This window comes from Tachyglossus aculeatus, chromosome 17 (genome assembly GCF_015852505.1).
Source record: "Tachyglossus aculeatus isolate mTacAcu1 chromosome 17, mTacAcu1.pri, whole genome shotgun sequence".
Lineage (NCBI taxonomy): Eukaryota > Metazoa > Chordata > Mammalia > Monotremata > Tachyglossidae > Tachyglossus > Tachyglossus aculeatus.
The window spans coordinates 34,984,454-35,003,730 of NC_052082.1; the positions used below are offsets into that span (position 1 = coordinate 34,984,454).

The 19,277-nt window shown below is 42.7% G+C and overlaps 1 protein-coding gene across 1 annotated transcript in view; it reads left to right on the top strand.

Moving 5' to 3' along the window:
- DNAH6 (dynein axonemal heavy chain 6) overlaps positions 1-19,277 on the top strand; it is a 184,179-nt gene that overhangs the window by 55,709 nt on the left and 109,193 nt on the right. The window contains exons 22-34 of the mRNA XM_038759544.1: positions 1,192-1,372; positions 3,701-3,797; positions 7,587-7,809; positions 8,022-8,186; positions 8,273-8,386; positions 9,955-10,080; positions 10,174-10,329; positions 11,429-11,590; positions 11,683-11,820; positions 12,919-13,086; positions 14,347-14,495; positions 16,978-17,085; positions 18,182-18,737. Of these exons, the coding sequence (XP_038615472.1) occupies positions 1,192-1,372; positions 3,701-3,797; positions 7,587-7,809; positions 8,022-8,186; positions 8,273-8,386; positions 9,955-10,080; positions 10,174-10,329; positions 11,429-11,590; positions 11,683-11,820; positions 12,919-13,086; positions 14,347-14,495; positions 16,978-17,085; positions 18,182-18,737 (2,343 nt within the window). The remainder of the gene's footprint in view (positions 1-1,191; positions 1,373-3,700; positions 3,798-7,586; positions 7,810-8,021; positions 8,187-8,272; positions 8,387-9,954; positions 10,081-10,173; positions 10,330-11,428; positions 11,591-11,682; positions 11,821-12,918; positions 13,087-14,346; positions 14,496-16,977; positions 17,086-18,181; positions 18,738-19,277) is intronic.

Below are 19,277 nucleotides of genomic sequence, written 5' to 3' on the forward strand. Positions count from 1 at the left end.
GGATTCATTCATTCACTCATTCAATTGTATTTATTGAGTGCTTACTGTGTGCAAAACACTGTACTAAGTGCTTGGGAGAGTACATGGGGTTTGACTGTTAGCCCCCCATGGGACAACCGGATCGCCTTGTAACCTCCCCAGCGCTTACAACAGTGCTTTGCACATAGTAAGCACTTAGCAAATGCCAGCATTATTATTATTATCATTATTATATACAGGTTACTTACTGGTGCAGAGCACCGCAGCACGCAGTAAGAGAAGCAGCGTGGTGCAGTGGAAAGAGCTTGGGCCTTGGAGTCCGAGGTCATGGGTTCAAATCCCAGCTCCACCAATTATCAGCTGTGTGACTTTGGGCCAGTCACTTCACTTCTCTGCGCCTCAGTTACCGCATCTGTCAAATGGGGATTAAGACTGTGAGCCCCCCGTGGGACAACCTGATCACCTTGCAACCTGATCACCTTGTAACCTCCCCAGCACTTAGAACAGTGCTTTGCACATAGTAAGCACTTAACAAATGCCATTATAATAATAATTATTATTATTATTACATATAACAACAAACAGACACACTCCCTGACCACAACAAGCTCATAGTCTAGAGGGTGATACCAAGGTTGCAGACTTGGGTTACAGAAAGGAATTTGGTCTTGTCTCACTGGAGATGAGGAAATTGAGAGGGCAGGGAGGTTTAGGGGGAAAGATGCAAAGTTCATGTTGTTGAGTCTGTGTGCTGGCACATTATCCTCATGAGGATATACAAGGAGATGCAGGATTTGTTGGTGTGATAACAAGTCTCTTCTTCCCTCTTCTTCCCCCTTCAGCATCCCTTCTTTCTCCCTCTTTGTTCCAGTGTTTTATCACCCTTGTACTTGAAAAGTAATTCCTCATATCTAACAAAACTTTCTAGCTGGAATTTAAACTCTTTCCTCTTGTTCAATTTTTTGTGGCGAGAGTGGACAACTGATACGTGTACTATTTTTTATACTTATTTTTCACATACTTAAATTAGCCCTCGTGTTCTCTTTTCTGGGTTAAATGATCCATCGTTTTTCCTACCTTTATTTACAGGATATATTTTCCCTTTCTTGAGTCATTTTAGACACTTTATCTGAACTCTCTTAAGCCTATTTTTTTAATGACATCTTTTTTAAAAAGTCAGTCAGTAAACCTTCTGCTTCTTCTTTTCCTTAGGAGGAATGGCTGAACTGTCAGAGAAACTGGCTTTACTTAGAAAGTATTTTCAGTGCTCCAGACATTCAGAGACAGTTGCCTGGAGAGGCTAAGATGTTCTTGCAGGTGGACAAGTCTTGGAAAGAAATAATGAGAAAAGTGAACCGTCTGCCAAATGCTCTTCGTGCAGCTACTCAACCTGGTATTAAACAATTACTGTTAAGCAATGATAATCATGGCATCTGTTAAGCATTTACTGTGTATCAAGCATTGTTCTAAGCGATGGGGTAGATACAGGATAATCAGATTAAACACACTCCCTGTCCAACCCGGGGCTCAAAGCCTAAGAAGGAGGGAGACCAGGTATTGCATCCCCGTTTTGCAGTTGCAGAAACTGAGGCCCAGAGAAGTCAAGAGTCTTGCCCAAGGTCAGACAGCAGGCGAGTGGCAGAGTCGAGATTAGAACTCAGGTCCTCTGACTCCCAAGCCTGGCTTTTCCCCCTAGTCCATGCTGCTTCACAATATGGAACCAGTAACTTTTATTTGTTGCTTTCAAGTCCATTACTACCACTATAAATGCTCAGTGATCCTCCCAGCCCACAAGTTTCAGTGGAGAAAGGCCCAGTTTTGTTGGAGCTTGGGACGAAGGAGATAGTGGAAGGAGAGTAGAATAGCGGTTGGGGGTGGCTGTCGGTTAAAACGGGAGAGAATGGAGGCAAGAGGCAGACTCCTGCAACATGCTGCAGAGAAGCAGTGTGGCCTAGTGGAAACCAGTCAATCAATCATTGGTATTTATTGAGTGCTTACTATGTGCAGAGCACTCTACTAAGTCCTTGGGAAAGTACAACAGAATCAGAAGACACCTTCCCTGCCCACAACGAGCTTACAATCTAGAGGGGTAGGCAGGGTTTCTTATCCCGGCACTGCCACTTGACTGCTGAGTGACCTAGGGCAAGTCACTTAACTTATCTGTGCCTCGTCTACTTCATTTATAAAAGAGATTAAATCATACTCCCTCCTACTTAGACTGTGAGCCCTGTAAGGGACAGAATGTGTCAAACATGATTATCTTGTATCTACCCCATTGCTTATCTCTCTCTTCTTATCTCTTATTTCTCTCTTCTTCTTTTTCCCCTCTTTTTTCCTATTTCCCTTCTGCGCCTCTCACCATCCTTCTTTCCTTCTCTCTCTGTCCCCTTCTGTTTCCTGACTTTTTTTCCTCCATGATCCCCAGAAACCATGGTCCTACACATCACCTTCCTGTATGACCTAGACACAGGACACCTTCTCTCCATACTTGGAAATCCTCTGTGGTAATGCACGTAGCTGCAGTTTCAGGGCCTGAGAGTGCTAAACGTGTTTCTCCCTTCCATGACTACCTCATCCTTAAAGGTGTGCCTCGGCTGGAGAAAGCAATTAACCGTCTGGTCTGGGGACTAAAACATGGTAACCCCATCCTTATTTTAATGGCATATATTCCAGGAAATTTCAGTACATTCCAATAGGAATAAATTTAATTCTATTTACTTTTAAAGTCTTCTATTGAATATGGAATTTTAGAAGCACATTACCTCAGATAACTTTATTCTATTTTCTTTTCATTCCAATCCTTGGTATATGGAGTCTGCTGTCTATAGAGTTGGTTTTTATTCACAGCTCAATTTTCCTCAGTATAGAAAGAGAATGGATTGGGGTGGCTTTATGCCTTGTAAACTCCTTTTGAGCAGGAATCACGCCTACCAATTCTGTTGAACTGTACTTTTGCAAGTGCTTAGAATAGTGTTCTGCACGCAGTAAGCGCTCAATAAATGATTAACTGATTAACTGATCCATCTTGGGGAATTCACCAAACATGAAAATCTCTGTTCACAGAGTCGGATTAAGTTCACGGTATCATCCATAGCGCAGTAGTATGACTGTAGTCTGGAGGGGAATCAGCATGGCCTAGAGGGTAAAGCGTGGGCAATCAGAAGGACCTGGGTTCTAATCCTGGCTCTGCCACTTGTCTGCAGTGTGACCTTGGGCAAGTCACTTCACTTCTCTGTGCCTCAGTAACCGCATCTGTAAAGTGGGGATTATACGATTGTGAGTCCTATGTGGGACAGGGACTGTGTCCAAGCTGATTAGCTTGTATCTACCCCAGCGCTTAGTATAGTGTCTGGCACATAATAAGTGCTTAACCAGTACCATTAAAAAAAAGATAGGCTTGGAAAAATGTAAAATAAATGAGTAATATGCCACTGTCTTTATTTCTAACATTGATAATTCAGAATATAAACCCCAATGCAGTGAAGCTTAAAATGAGCTGTGGGTGTATACTGAAGAAATTGGAGATTTAATACCCTCTGTAATGTATTAGCGGTATCTTAAACTCTTAATCCACCTAAGAGCAACAATGGCAATTTGTAATTTATTAGACGTTTTCATCAAACGAAGCCAAATCTCCCATAAGTATAATATACTGCTTTATTTTTGGAAAAAAAATCTGTTTTTGCCCTGATTTACTATTTATTTATGTTTCAACTCTCAGGACTTTTGGAGACTTTTCAAAACAACAATGCCCTGCTTGACCAAATTCAGAAGTGCCTAGAAGCCTATTTGGAATCCAAGAGAGTTATCTTCCCCAGGTCAGTTTTTCTTACGTAAGGTTGGAAATTACCATTAGTTATCCACTGAATGAAGCCATATGTATTGCAAATAGCCATAATATGTTGTGATTCAAAGAAACTGGGAAGGAGCAAAGGGGGCATAAGCAAATGTAGATCATCATCGAGGAAGGGGGATTCCAAGCCTGGGAAGGTGTGGGGATTTAGGGTTTAGGATGGTAAAATCAAGTGATGGGACTGGAGAAGTTATTCTAAGATACGGTTGTCTGCTGGGAGATGGATGTTCCAGGAGACAAGCCTGGGAATGGTAGTCCACACAAGAGGGAAAAACTTAGTGGGAACTTAGCGGGGAGGTGAGGATTGTAACCACGTGGCAAAGATCAAGCAGGGAGTTGATGGCAAGGAAATAGAGGCTGTGCATATAAAGTGTTTAACTGTGAACAGAGAAGACACCATATCCAGCAATGGAGTCTGTTAGCATTTGGAAAGTAATTGCATTCTTGGGGTGTGAGGGTAAGAGACACCAGATATCAAAGATTCCACTCATTTCCTGGAACAGAATCTACAGTTGGGAACCACTGGAAGAGCTGGAGTAAGTAGAGTAAGCCCTGGAAGCACCATGACCTTGTGGATAAATCTTGGGCCTGGGAGCCAGAAGTCCTGGGTTCTAATTCTGGCTCCGCCACTTGCCTTCTGTGTGATCTTGGGCAAGTCACTTAACTCCTCTATGCCTCAGTTTTGTCAACTGCAGAATGGGGATTCAATACCTGTCCTCCCTCCTACTAGACTGTGAGCCCCATGTGGGACAGGGACTGTATCCCGCCTGATTAACTGGTAACTCCCCCAGCACTTAAAGCACAGCAGGTCCTTAATAAATACTATCTAGAGAAGTAGTAGTAGCCTGGAGAGGATTAAGGGAAACAAGGAGATTGAAGGAAAATAACAGGTCCAGGGAGGCAGAGGCCACCCACTGATCCCACTTAACACTTAACAGCACCTACTTGGTTCCATTTTTTTTCCTTTTTTATGGTATTTGTTAAGTGCTCACTATGTGTCAGGCACTGTACTTAGCGCTGGGGTACATACAAGACAGCTAGGTTGGACACAGTGCATGTACCACAAAGGGCTCACAGTCTTAACCCCCATTTTACAGATGAGGTAACTGAAGCACAGAGAAGTTAAGTGACTCGTCCAAGGTCACACAGCAGACAAGTGGTGGAGCCGGCATTAGAACCCAGGTCCCTCTGACTCCCAAGCCTCTATACACTAGGCTGTGCTGCTTCCCCAGTCAATCAGTGGTATTTACTGAGTGCTGCTATGTGTAGGGCATTGTACTAAGCATTTGGGAGAGTACAATGCAACAGAATTAGCAGACACATTTCCTACCCATAATGAGCTTATAGTCTAGAGGACAGGTATTAATAATGAATAAAAAAATAATCTGTAATGTATAAATTTAAAGATAGGTACATAAGTGCTGTGGGGTTGGGGGTGGGGCGAATATCATATGTCCAAAGGTCACAGATTCATTCATTCATTCATTCAATCATATTTATTGAGCGCTTACCGTGTGCAGAGCACTGTACTAAGCGCTTGGGAAGTACAAGTTGGCAACATATAGAGACGGTCCCTACCCAACAGTGGGCTCACAGTCTAGAAGGGGGAGACAGACAACAAGACAAAACATGTTAACAAAATAAAATAAATAGAATAAATCTGTACTAATAAAATCAGATCCAAGTGCATAGACGTCTCAGAAGGGAGAGAGAGCCGGGGAAAAGAAAAATTAATCCAGGAAGGCCTCTTGGAGGAGATGTGACCTTAATAATGCTTTGAAGGTGGATAGGGTGGTGGTCTGGTGGAATATTTATTCTATTTATTTTATTTTGTTAGTATGTTTGGTTTTGTTCTCTGTCTCCCCCTTTTAGACTGTGAGCCCACTGTTGGGTAGGGACTGTCTCTATATGTTGCCAATTTGTACTTCCCAAGCGCTTAGTACAGTGCTCTGCACATAGTAAGCGCTCAATAAATACAATTGATGATGATGATGATGATGATATGGAGAGGGAGGGAGTGGGAAAGGGGTCAGCGGCGAGACCACAGTATGATACTAGAACTTGAAACACAAATAGTTTTATATATTTAGAGCTAACCTTATGGTGCAAGTGAGGTTTGAAAGGCCAGTGTGAAACTCAATAGAGGTACAGGCTAACCCACTATCATTTCATTTTGAAATCACTTGATATTCACCCCACCCTAAGCCCCACAGCACTTAAGAACATATCCTTAATTTATTCATTTACATTAATGTCAGTCTCCCTCTTTAGACTGTACGCTCCTTGTGGGAAGGGAGCGTGACTATCAACTCTTTGGTTTTGTACACTCTCAAGGGCTTAGTAGAGGGCTCTGCACATGGGAATAATAATAATAATAATGGCATTTATTAAGCATTTACTAAGTGCAAAGCACTGTTCTAAGCGCTGGGGAGGTTACAAGGTGATGAGGTTGTCCCACAGGGGACTCACAGTCTTCATCCCTATTTTACAGATGAGGCAAAGTCACCCAGCTGACAATTGACAGAGCCGGGATTCAAACCCATGACCTCTGACTCCAAAGCCTGTGCTCTTTCCACTGAGCCATGCTGCTTCTCAATAAGTGATCAATAAGTGCCACTGTCTGATTGACAGTCAGGTTTTCCTTGAATTGTTTTGTCAGGAGTTGTAATGGATTTCTCTGCCCCGTCCACGCTCTCTTGCCCAGGCCTGCTGTGGCCAACAGCACGTTCTACGCGATGGTTAGTATAAATATTCAGTTGGTGGCCGAGAAACAGGCAATCGCTGTAAGCCCTCTCAGTCTTAACTCATGCTAACTTGAATTCAGAATAATAAGGAAGCAACGTAGCCTAGTGGAAAGACCTTAGGCCCAGGAATAAGAGGAGTAAGAGAAGCAGCATGGCTCAGTGGAAAGAGCACGGGCTTTGGAGTCAGAGGTCATGGGTTCAAATCCCGGCTCCGCCAACTGTCAGCTGTGTGACCTTGGGCAAGTCACTGAACTTCTCTGTGCCTCCGTTACCGCATCTGTAAAATGGGGATGAAGACTGTGAGCCCCCCGTGGGACAACCTAATCACCTTGTATCCTCCCCAGCGCTTAGAACAGTGCTTTGCACATAGTAGGCACTTAATAAATGCCATTATCATTACTATATGGGTCCTAATCCCATATGTGCCAGTTGTCTGCTGTGTGACCTAGGGCAAGTTACTTAATTTCTCTGGGTCTCTGTTTCCTCAACTGTTCTCCCTCCTACTTCAGCTATGAGTCCATGCGGGACAGAGACCATGTCTGACCTGATTAACTTGCATCAACCCCAGTGCATAAAACAGTGCTTGACACATAAACACTTAACAAATACCACAATATATATTTTTGTATAAAGAAGTTACTTAAGGACTCTAAAGCAAATACTTGCCCCTTTGAAGCAAAAAGTAATGAGCACCTCCTCTTATATTTTAGTTGGTGAGCAATACTGAAATGATTGAATTTGTATTGAAATATGGGTCAATATTTTTCTTTCTTAGGCATACAGACTGTGAGCCCCTTGTTGGGTAGGGACTGTCTCTATTTGTTGCCAAATTGTACTTTCCAAGCGCTTAGTACAGTGCTCTGTACACAGTAAGCGCTCAATAGATATGATTGAATGAATGAATGAATGAATGAATACAGTTTATATAATTGAAATGGAATTGTTCCATCTACCTAACCTGGCTATAGTGCTATTTCAGAATATGTTTTCTATGTTTTTATAAACTACAGATTTTACTTCTTATCAAATGATGAGCTCCTGGAGATTTTAGCCCAAACACGCAATCCACAGGCTGTTCAGCCCCATTTAAGAAAATGTTTTGATGCAATCGCTAAGTTAGAATTTGCCCTTTTGGTTCCTTCTGATGCAAAAGGAATTCCTGCCACGGAGGGAGAACCTGAAAAGGTTTTTACTAATGACATATTAGCAATGCTGTCACCAGAGGGAGAAAAGGTAAGAGAAGCTTCATTCCTACCATTACCCACATTTTGAGATGTGTATAGTTTTTTCAGGAGGGGGAAAATGGAAATAAAATCACCAAGGTTTATGTACCAGAATATATTTTTACCTAACAATGGAACGAGCTGAAAACTGAAACTGTTTTTTTTTTCTTTTTTAAGCTCTCTGCTTGTTATTTCACGGTTACCATAACAATTATCTCTTAGGTTAGCTTGGGGAAAGGACTTAAAGCACGAGGCAATGTAGAAGACTGGCTTGGTAAAGTAGAAGAAGCAATGTTCATGTCTCTGAGACGTCTGAGTAAGATGGCTATTGCTGATTATCAATATAAACCAAGGATAGAGTGGGTAACGGCTGGCCATCCTTCTCAAGTAATTCCTTTTCTTTTTCATTCCTGTGTACATTGGGTCAGCTTTTGAGGCATGTAATCGGGACTAAAAGAAGTATCTTTGTGTAGGTTGTGCTGACCGTTTCTCAGATCATGTGGTGTCATGATATGACTAATTGTTTAGAAGGAGAGGATCACGATCATTTACGGGCCCTGGAACAATTTGAAAAAGTAAACTTTCAGGTGAGTTTTAAAGGAAATAAAGGATGTAACAATCATGGCAGATAGTTTACAGTGTAGTTGTGAGAAGCAGCCTGACCCAGTGGATAACCCACAGGCCTAGGCGTCAGAAGGACCTGGGTTCTAATCCTACCTCCGCCACTTGTCTGCTGTGTGACCTTGGGCAAGTCACTTAACTTCTCTGCACCTCAGTTACCACATCTGAAAATGAAGATTATTTTACCATTATTATTGTAACAGTTTTACCTTTAAAAAGGGAACAATATATATGTCCACTCTTTCAGAACTTTGTAACAATCAACAGAAGGAGGAAGACTTCTGTCCTCCATTAGGAACTGAAATTGTTCCAATTTTTATGTTATATGTATGTGTGTTTTCTTGGATTTTTTGCCTCCTGGACCTCTTCTGTGATATCGCTGTGGGCAGGGAATGTGCCTGTTTATTATTACATTGTTCTCTCCCAAGCCTTTAGTACAGTGCTTTGTGCACAGTAAGTGCTCAATAAATATGATTGAATGAATGAATAGTAATAATAATAATGGCATTTGTTAAGTGCTCTGCTGTTTTGTCAGCTGTGTGACTTTAGGCAAGTCACTTAACTTCTCTGTGCCTCAGTTACCTCATCTGTAAAATGGGGATGAAGACTGTGAGCCCCCTGTGGGACAACCTGATTATCTTGTATCCCCCCCAGTGCTTAGAACAGTGCTTTGCACATAGTAAGTGCTTAATAAATACCATCATCATTATTATTATTATTATGTGCCAAACACTGTTCTAAGCGCTGGGGCAAATACAAGGTTATCAGGTTGTCCTATGTGGGGCTCACAGTCTTAGTCTCCATTTTCCAGATAAGGTAACTGAGGCACAGAGAAGTGAAGTGACTTGCCCAAAGTCACACAGCTGACACTTGGCGGAGCCGGGATTCGAACCCACGACTTCTGACTCCCAAGCCCGGGCTCTTTCCACAAACCCACACTGAATGAATGAATGAATGAATGAATGCCACAGAGGCCTGGAGTTGGCTGGGATGTGAGTCCCAGGCAAGGCTGTTTTTGAGAACCTTGTGTGCTCAGAACTGATGGATTTTGCAAGGACACAATGTGACACACGATATCAATACATCACATGAGATATAACAACCTTGAACCCTATCCCCCGTTTAACTAATTAGAGCCTGGTTAGAGGGCAGCATGGACTAGTGGTTAGAGCCCTGGCCTGGAAGCCTGAAGGACCTAGGTTCTAATTCCCACTCCGCCTCTTGTCTGCTGTGTGATCTTGGGCAAGGCACTTCACTTCTCTGTGCTTCAGTGGCCTCATCTGTAAAATGGGGAGTAAGACTGGGAACCCCATGTGGGACAGGGAACGGGTCCAACCCAATTTGCTCGTATCCATCCCAGTGCTTAGTACAGCCACATTTTCTGGAGATAAAAGTTGTTTAGAGGCAGAATTCCCAACGGGTGGGGTTTAACAGAAGTGAGGATGAAAATTCAAGCAGAGTAGGGGAGGAATGGGCCTAGCCAGGCATTTTTAATTGCGAAACTGATTTAAACAGATGCTTCCCTTTTCTGCAGAGGTTAAATGCATTGGCCGCATTAGTTCGAGGTGTACTTCCTATATTACACAGAAATATCATTACTGCCTTGATTACTATCGATGTTCATGCAAGAGACATTGTCAGTGACCTCGTTGGAGAAAAGGTAATATTGCTTCCTTTTGGGGTAAAAATCCCTTCCATATGAGCCGCTTTCAAAGAAGACATTAGAATAAACGTGTGTCGTTTGTATTATTAGGTGGATACCACTGACTGCTTTGAATGGCAAAGACAACTACGCTATTATTGGGATCTGGAACAGGATAATTGTATTGCTAGAATGGCTTTATCCCAGTATACCTATGGCTATGAATATTTGGGCGCATGCCCAAGATTAGTGATTACTCCTCTCACCGTAAGTTATTTTTTGTTTTATGACCATATTCCCAAAGACATTTGCTCTTTGAATAATAATAATAATAGTATTTGTTAGAACAAAGCACTGTTCTAAGCACTGGGGAGGGGGGTAAAAGGTGATCAGGTTGTCCCACGTGGGGCTCACAGTCTTAATCCCCATTTTCCAGATGAGGTAACTGAGGCACAGAGAAGTGAAGTGACTTGTCCAAGGTCACACAGCTGACAATTGGTGGAGCCGGGATTTGAACCCATGACCTCCGACTCCAAAGCCCGGGCTCTTTCCACTGAGCCACGCTGTGTCATCTTCAAAGAGAGAAGACCATAAGATGTAGTAGTGGAAAGAGCATAAGACTGAACATGAGAAGACCCAGTTCATGTCTTTGTCCCACCGCTGGCCTACAGGGTTGACCTTGGGCAAGTCATCTAACCTTTCTGTGCCTCAGTTTCCTCATCAAGAGAATGGGGATGAGATGGATTATGAGTCACATGTGGGACAGCGACTGTGTCTGATCTTAGAACTTTCTATCTCGGCATTTAACACAGAGCTAGATAAATGCCAGAATTGTTACTTAATAATTCAGAGCAATGCATAGAAAATAAACCCTGTCCTTTACCTGTTTACTGGTCTAGTGGACAGAGCATGGCCCGGGAGTCAGAGGACCAGGGTTCTAATCTTGGCTCTTCCAATCGTCTGCTGTGTGGCCTTGGGCAAGTCATGTCACTTCTCTGTACCTTAGTTTCCTCAACTGTAAAATGGGATTAAATACCTGTTCTCCCTCCTACTCAGACCGTGAGCCCCAAGTGGGGCAGGGACTGTGTCCAACCTAACCAACTTGTACCTCCCCCAGCGTTTTGCATAGTAAGTGCTTAACAAATACCATAATAAAATTTCTTTTCCTTTTCAGATTTTCTTGGGAATAATACAATTTTTATTCTAATTGGTAAATCTGGGTGGGTATTGCCACCCTTATCAAATCTTTAATAGGAAATGCCTTTCTTCCCCTAATAACAAAGAGAGGAAATACACAGAAATGTTCACTTCGTGAGAAATAGAAGCACTCATCGATGATGCTAGTAGTAATATGTCTCCTTATTAGGATCGTTGCTACCTTTGTCTTATGGGAGCATTGCAGCTTGACTTGGGTGGAGCCCCAGCTGGGCCTGCAGGCACTGGCAAAACTGAGACAACAAAAGATTTGGCCAAAGCCCTCGCCATCCAGTGTGTGGTGTTTAATTGTTCCGACGGTTTGGATTATAAGGTACAGTTTGAACGCGCACATCACGTAGCACGGTACGCAGTTTCAGTGATCTCCCCAGCCCGAAGTATTCAACTTCGGTCCTTTGGTTTCAGATGATGGGACGTTTCTTCAGTGGTTTGGCACAGTCAGGAGCCTGGTGCTGTTTTGATGAATTTAACAGAATTGACATAGAGGTTTTGTCTGTTATTGCCCAGCAACTTATTACAATTAGAAATGCCAAGGCTGCAAAGGTAAGGTTCATGTCCCTTTCAGGGTAAGGGGTGAATGGGGGGTTTTAAGACAGGAAATTTTTCTGGGGTTTAGTTCCTTAAGGTAGCAGGCTCAGGAGATGCTCAGCAGTGAAAGGGAGAGGTGATGCTACAGTAGGGATTTATCCTAATGATGAGCAAATGATTCCTAATGCTGCTTTTCAGTGGTGGAGGGGAAGAAGAGAGAGTAGGAGGAAAAAGGAGGAAGGAAAGGAGGAAGAGAAGAAGGAGGAGAGAGAAGGAGGAAACAGGAGGAGGGAGAAAAGGAGGAAGAGGAAGAGAGAGGAGGAGGAAAAAAAGGAGGAAGAGGCCTTGGTGGCCTCACTGGGACCCCCTTACATGCCACCGTATTGGGCTGGTATCTCAGTGGCTGGGAAAGATAGCAAAACTTGAATCACCGGTCCAGATCTGTCTCATCTTCCCCGGGTTCCCCTCGGATCGAAAGAAGCCTGCCCCAGAGTGATAACAGGCCTTTGGGCTGTGCTGAATTATATTCCCCACTCGATGTCTGTTTAGATACTGGTCCAACAAACATTGCAATGTGGAGTAAAAGAAACACAAACATAACTCAGTGTGGTCACAGTGAGTCACGCCGCTCTTTTTCAATCAGTGGGATTTGTTGAGAGTTTACTGAGTGAAAAGCACTATACTAAGCTCTTGAGAGAGTACAATTTAACAGAGCTGGTAGACACATCTGCCCACACTGAGTTTACAGTTGAGAAGATGAGTTTTTCAATCACTTTTCCCAGGAATAAGGAATTTGCTCAAATACTAAAATGCCCAGGCACTATTTTAAGCTTTTTGGTGGCGCAGTGATATCAATCAATTTATGTTTTCACATATACCAATGAAACAATGGTATTTTACTGAGCGCTTACTGTATACACACCAATGTACTAAGTGCTTGGGAGAGTCCAGTATAATAGAGTTGGGTGGACACGTTTCCGGCCCACAATGAGCTTACAATCTAGAGGCAGAGACAGACTTTAATATAAAGAAAAAAGTTGTGGCTATGCACATAAGTGCTATGGGGCAGAGGGAGGGACGTGACAATATTAAAATTTTGTTTCTTTTAAACAGCTCTCCCGATTTATGTTTGAGGGGCGGGAAATCAAGTTGGTTATGACCTGCGTGGCATTCATCACAATGAACCCTGGATATGCTGGACGGACTGAATTGCCCGATAATCTAAAGGCTTTATTTAGGCCATTTGCAATGATGGTTCCAAATTACGCCTTGATAGCGGAGGTGAGGTTTCTTTAAAAATCAGCCGAATTTCCATTATCGTTGACTCCTCCCTCTCATTCAACCCACTTATCCGGTCTGTCGAAAAATCCTCCTGTCGGTTCAATCTTCACAACATTGCTAAAACCTGCCCTTTCCTCTCATCCAAATTGCTACTATGCTGATCCAAGCACTTATCCTATCCCACCTTGATTACTATATCAGCCTCCCTGCTGAACTTCCTGCCTCCTGTCTCTTCCCACTCCAATCCATACTTCCCTCTGCTGCCCAGATCATTTTTCTACAAAAGTGTTCAGCCCATATTTCCCCACTCCTCAAGAACCTCCAGGGATTGCTCATTAGAGAAGCAGCATGGCTCAGTGGAAAGAGCCCGGGCTTTGGAGTCAGAGGTGATGGGTTCAAATCCCAGCTCCGCCAATTATCAGCTGTATGACTTTGGGCAAGTCACTTAACTTCTCTGTGCCTCAGTGACCTCATCTGTAAAATGAGGATTAAGACTGTGAGCCCCAGTGGGACAACCTGATCACCTTGTATCCCCCCAGTCCTTAGAACAGTGCTTTGCATATAGTAAGTGCTTAACAAATACCACCACCATCATCATCATCCTCCGCAGAAACAGAAGCCCCTTACCATGGGCTTTAAAGCACTAATTACCTTGCCCATTCCTTCCTCACCTCCTTGCTCTCCTACTACAACTCAGCCCACACACTTTGCTACTCTAACGCCAACGTACCCACTGTACCTCAATCTCGTTTATCTCGCCCATGTCCTGCCTCTGGCCTGGCATGCTCTGCCTCTTCATAGCCGACAGACATTTACTCTCCCTGCCTTCAAAACCTTATTGAAGGCACATCTGCTCCAAAAGGCCTTCCCTGACTAATCCCTCCTTTCTTTTTCTTCTTCTCCCTTCTTCATCACCCCAACTTGCTGCCTTTATTCATCCCCTCTCCCATCCCCACAGCTCTTATGTACATATCCGTAATTTATTTATGTATATTATTGTCTGTCTCCCTCCCCAGACTGTAAGCTCATTATGGGCAGGGAATGTGTCCATTCTGCTGTTATAGTGCACTCTCCCAAGTGCTTAGTAAAGTGCTGTGCATACAGTAAGCACTCAGTAAATATGACTGATTAATCTACAGGACTTTGTTGTTCTTTAAGCTCCCCTAAATGTAACAGTCATTTTTGAGATATCATAAAATATTATTTTGTTTTGGTTTTTGGCCCAATAGTCAAAACTTCTTCAATTGTTGTATATTTTAGGTCATTTTATATTCAGAAGGATTTGAATCCAGTAAAGTTCTAGCAAGGAAAATGACTCAAATGTACAAACTTTGCAGTGAACAACTTTCTCAGCAAGATCACTATGACTTTGGCATGAGGGCAGTTAAATCTGTATTGGTCATGGCTGGGTAAGAAATTACATAAATCTTCGCATTAAATCATTAATATTTGAACCATCACACTGATACTAAGTAATTATTATTATTATTATGGTATTTGTTAAGCGCTTACTATGTGCCAAGCACTGTTCGAAGCACTGGGATACAAGGTAGTCAGGTTGTCCCTCGTGGGGCTCACAGTCTTAATCTCCATTTTCCAGATGAGGTAATTGAGGCCCAGAGAAGTGAACTGACTTGTCCAAGGTCACAAAGCAGACAAGTGGCAGGTTGGGAATTAGAACCCATAACCTTCTGATTCCCAGGCCCATGCTCTATCCACTACACTACCCTGCTTCTCCCATTACTGTTAGCTTTGTTTTCTTGAAACATTTGATTGAAACATGAAATGATTTGAAAATGAATCTTTATCACTTCAATGTCCTACATTAACTGTGATCTCCGACTAAGTTTCTTTCTTTCTGGGGAAGCAGCATAGCCTAGTGGAAAACCGCAGGCCTGGGAGTCAAAAGACCTGGTTCCTAATCCCAGTTCTGCCACCTGTTTGCTGTGTGACCTTGGGCATGTATTCAACGTCTCTGTGCCTCACTTCCTTCATGGGCAAAACAGGGATTCAATACCTGTTCTCCCTCCTACTTATACTGTGAGCCTCATGTGGGACCTGATTTTTTTAATTATTATTATTATTTGTGATAATAATAATAATGGGATTTGTTAAGCAATTCCAGTGTCTTACACTGCGCTGGGTAGATACGGGGTAATCAGGTCCGAAATGGGGCTCACATTCTAAGTAGGAAGGAGAACAGGCTTTGAATCTGGGTCTTTGAGGGAACCGAGGCCCAGAGAAGTGATTTGTCCAAGCAGACACAGCAGACAAGTGACGGAGCCGGGATTAGAACTCAGGTCCTCTGACTCCAGCCCTATGCTGTTTCCTCTAGGCCATGCTACTTCTCATTATCCGGTATCTACCCCAGCATTTAGTACAATGTTTGGCATGTAGTACTCTTATTATTGTTATTATCAATACTATTTCCATTCAAGAAGTATCTGTAAAGCCTCCCTTTAACCATCAACCACGATTCCAAAAGTAAGTTATCTTTGGAAAAGTTTATAGACAGGTTTCACTGTTACATCACTGTACCATCGTCAGCCAGAGAACCATTACTTTGAAATAGACTGCATGTCTCCTTTAGGTACTGTTTGAGGGGAAATTCCATGCCCAGCTGATTTAAAAGATATAATAAATCAATCAATGGTATTTATTGAGCCCTGACTGTGTGCAGAGTTCTAAACTGTGAGCCCGTTGTTGGGTAGGGACCGTCTTTATATGTGCCGATTTGTACTTCTCAAGCGCTTAGTACAGTGCTCTGCACACAGTAAGCGCTTAATACGATTGAATGAATGAATGCAGAGCACTGTAGTAAACGCTTGGGAGAGTACTGTGCAACAGAGTTGGAAGTCACTTTCCCTACCCACAACAAGCTTATGTCTAGAAGTGTGGGTCGGACTTTAGGGGAGTGCTTAGTACAGTGCTCTGCACATGAACAGTGCTTTAAACCTAAGCCCTGTGTGGGTGGGATGGAAAGTTTTGTCTTCCCAACTAGACTGTAGGCTCCTTATAATCAGGAATTGTGTCTACCAGTTCTGTTGCATCATACTCACCCAAGCGCTCAGTACAGTGCTCAGTATACAATAAGGGCTCAGTAAATATCCTTGCTTGATTGATTGATTATATCTTTTAAATTAGCTGTATATATGTATATATGTTTGTACATATTTATTACTCTATTTATTTATTTTACTTGTACATATCTATTCTATTTATTTTATTTTGTTAGTATGTTTGGTTTTGTTCTCTGTCTCCCCCTTTTAGACTGTGAGCCCACTATTGGGTAGGGACTGTCTCTATATGTTGCCAACTTGTACTTCCCAAGCGCTTAGTACAGTGCTGTGCACACAGTAAGCGCTCAATAAATACGATTGATGATGAAATGAGCTGGGTGTGGGCAAGAACTTGGAATTTCCATTCAGACATTGCCTACAGTAGACATGCCGTCTATTTCAAAGTAATGCCATTTCTAGTTACAGATCTTGGTCCTCTGGCTGTTGCTGTCACAGAGAGAAGCAATGTGGCCTAGTGGACAGAGCTCAGGCTTGGGAGTCAGAGGTTATGGGTTCTAATCCCAGCTCTGCCACTTCTCTGCTGTGTGACCTTGGGCAAGTCACTTCACTTCTCTGTGCCTCAGTTCCCTCATCTGTAAAATAGGGATTAAGACTTTGAGCCCCATGTGGGACATGGACCGTGCCCAAACTGATTAACTCGTATCTACCTCAGCACTTAGTGCCCGGCACATAGTAAGCGCTTGATATCCCAATCTGGCCCCCCTATGGGTCAAGACCACTTGTCCCTTGACCTTATTTTCAAATCCTTGGGTGTCCAGGGAGGAGAAATGCCTTCATTGACTATTTTGCAATGTGGATCTTTTAAATATAGGTCACTGAAGAGAGAAAACCCTAACCTGAATGAAGAAGTGGTATTGATAAGAGCTTTACGAGATTCCAATTTACCAAAGTTTCTTTCAGATGATGCTCTTTTGTTCAGGTAATTTTCTGCACAACAATTGACCTTTCCTGGAGTTATCTGAAGCAAGAAAACCCAGATAATCCTACATTCAGTTGTAATTTTTACCAAGAACTGAGTTGTAAAAATTGAAGTCCATGTTTACGACTCTACAGGAAAGCACTGCAGTGGAAAAAAGTTGCATTGACAACTAAATCTAAAGCTTCTTTACCTATTATTTTATTTCTACTAATGTTTTTATTTAAAGTGACACATTCTGAGAGAACCATTACACAGGAACTGATGAAAGGAACTGTTCCATCTCCTCTGGTAATAAAAAAGAAGGAAAGAGCTAATATACAGCCAAAGGGTTTAAGATCTGGCCTTGGGTAAAACTTTTTCATGAGTTTTATTAACCAAGAAAGTGCATTCCCAGAATAACTGTGAAATCTCTTCAGATAATTTTTGTAAAAGAAGCATAGGTCCGTCTTTTGGGAATTTCCTTAGACTAAGTCTTTTTTTATTTTTTTTTAATTAACACTGAGCTCTGTTCTTCCTTTTGCTCCCAGGAGATGGGACAGGGGCCATGTCTAATTCCTTCTTGTGTATTCCTTCCCAGTAAGCTCCTTGTGGACAGGGATGGTGGCTACCAAATCTATTTTACTGGACTCTCCCAAGCACTTAGTACAGTGTTCTGCACAAAGAAAGCATTCAATAAATACCACTGATTGACTGATTGATTGATTATAGTGCTGTTCACACAGTAAGCTCATAATCAATACTGTCACTACTACTACTACTAGTTCCAAACCCAGCTAATCTCGGAAGAAAGCACATAAAAACCACATGGCGTGGCAACTGACTCCTCATTCCATTCTCAGCACTTCCATACTATTCTCCATTCCCTTTGTTCCCACTCCCCTTTTCCCTGGGTTTTCCAAGGAACTCACATGGGTGGGAGTGCTCCCATAAAAATGGCTCCCACCTCATCCCTGGGAGACGTATAGATTATTTAAGGATTTCCTCAGTGTTGTACCTCACCACTACACATGAAGAAAAATCGGATTCAAACTGATTTTCAGTCTGATGAGAAGAAAACTGAAACCTTCCCGGTTAATTCGATTTTGATTTCTGTTAGTGGGATCATTTCTGATCTCTTCCCCGGAGTCACGATTCCAGAACACGATTACGGCATTTTGCAGTCGACGATTATCGATGTCATGAAAGGACAGAAACTGCAACCCCAGCCCAGCATGGTTCGAAAAGTGATACAGTTCTACGAAACGATGCTGGTGCGACATGGCGTGATGCTCGTCGGGCCGACGGGAAGCGGCAAGACGACAATTTACCGAATTCTGGCGGAATCTCTGGGAGTTTTGCACAAGCTGGGAGAACCAAATCCCTTCTACAAACCCGTTAAGACTTTTATCCTCAATCCAAAATCCATCACCATGGGCGAATTATATGGTGAGGTTAACCATTTAACGTTGGAATGGAAAGATGGCTTAATGGCTCTGAGCGTCCGAGCAGCTGTAAACGACACTTCAGAAGATCATAAGTGGATTATCAGCGATGGGCCGGTGGATGCACTATGGATTGAAAATATGAATACAGTTTTGGATGATAATAAGATGCTTTGCTTGGCCAACAGTGAAAGAATCAAACTTACTCCCCAGATTCACATGGTTTTTGAGGTACAGTACACCGCTTTCACATGTGAAATTGTTGATCGGCTTGGCAATCAATGGTATCTGGATATTTTGGGTCCTTGTTGTTACCAAGGAAGCTAGTACCCTGCTTTTTGGGCAAATTGGCATCATAGGGTAGGCAGGGGGAGTCTTTTTGGTATCGGGGTTCTGCCTTCTGGATTACGCCATGACACAGAACTGTCAGTTAGCCGGCCAGTGAGATGCTTCGACCACTCAGTGGCGAAGCTAATCATTTAACGTTGAACTGGAAATATATTTGATGACTCTGAGCATCCAAACAACTGTGAAAGATACTGCATAATAATAATAATGATTACGGTACTTGCTCAGCACTTAAAATGTGCCAAGACTGTTCTAATCACTGGGGTAGATACAAGACAGTCTGGGATAGAAACAAGACATCAGGTCCCACAAGTTAATATGTTTGGACACAGTCCCTGTCCCACATGGGGCGCATAGTCTAGGTAGGAGGGAACAAGATTTAATCCTCATTTTTACAGATGAGGAAACTGAGGCACAGAGTAG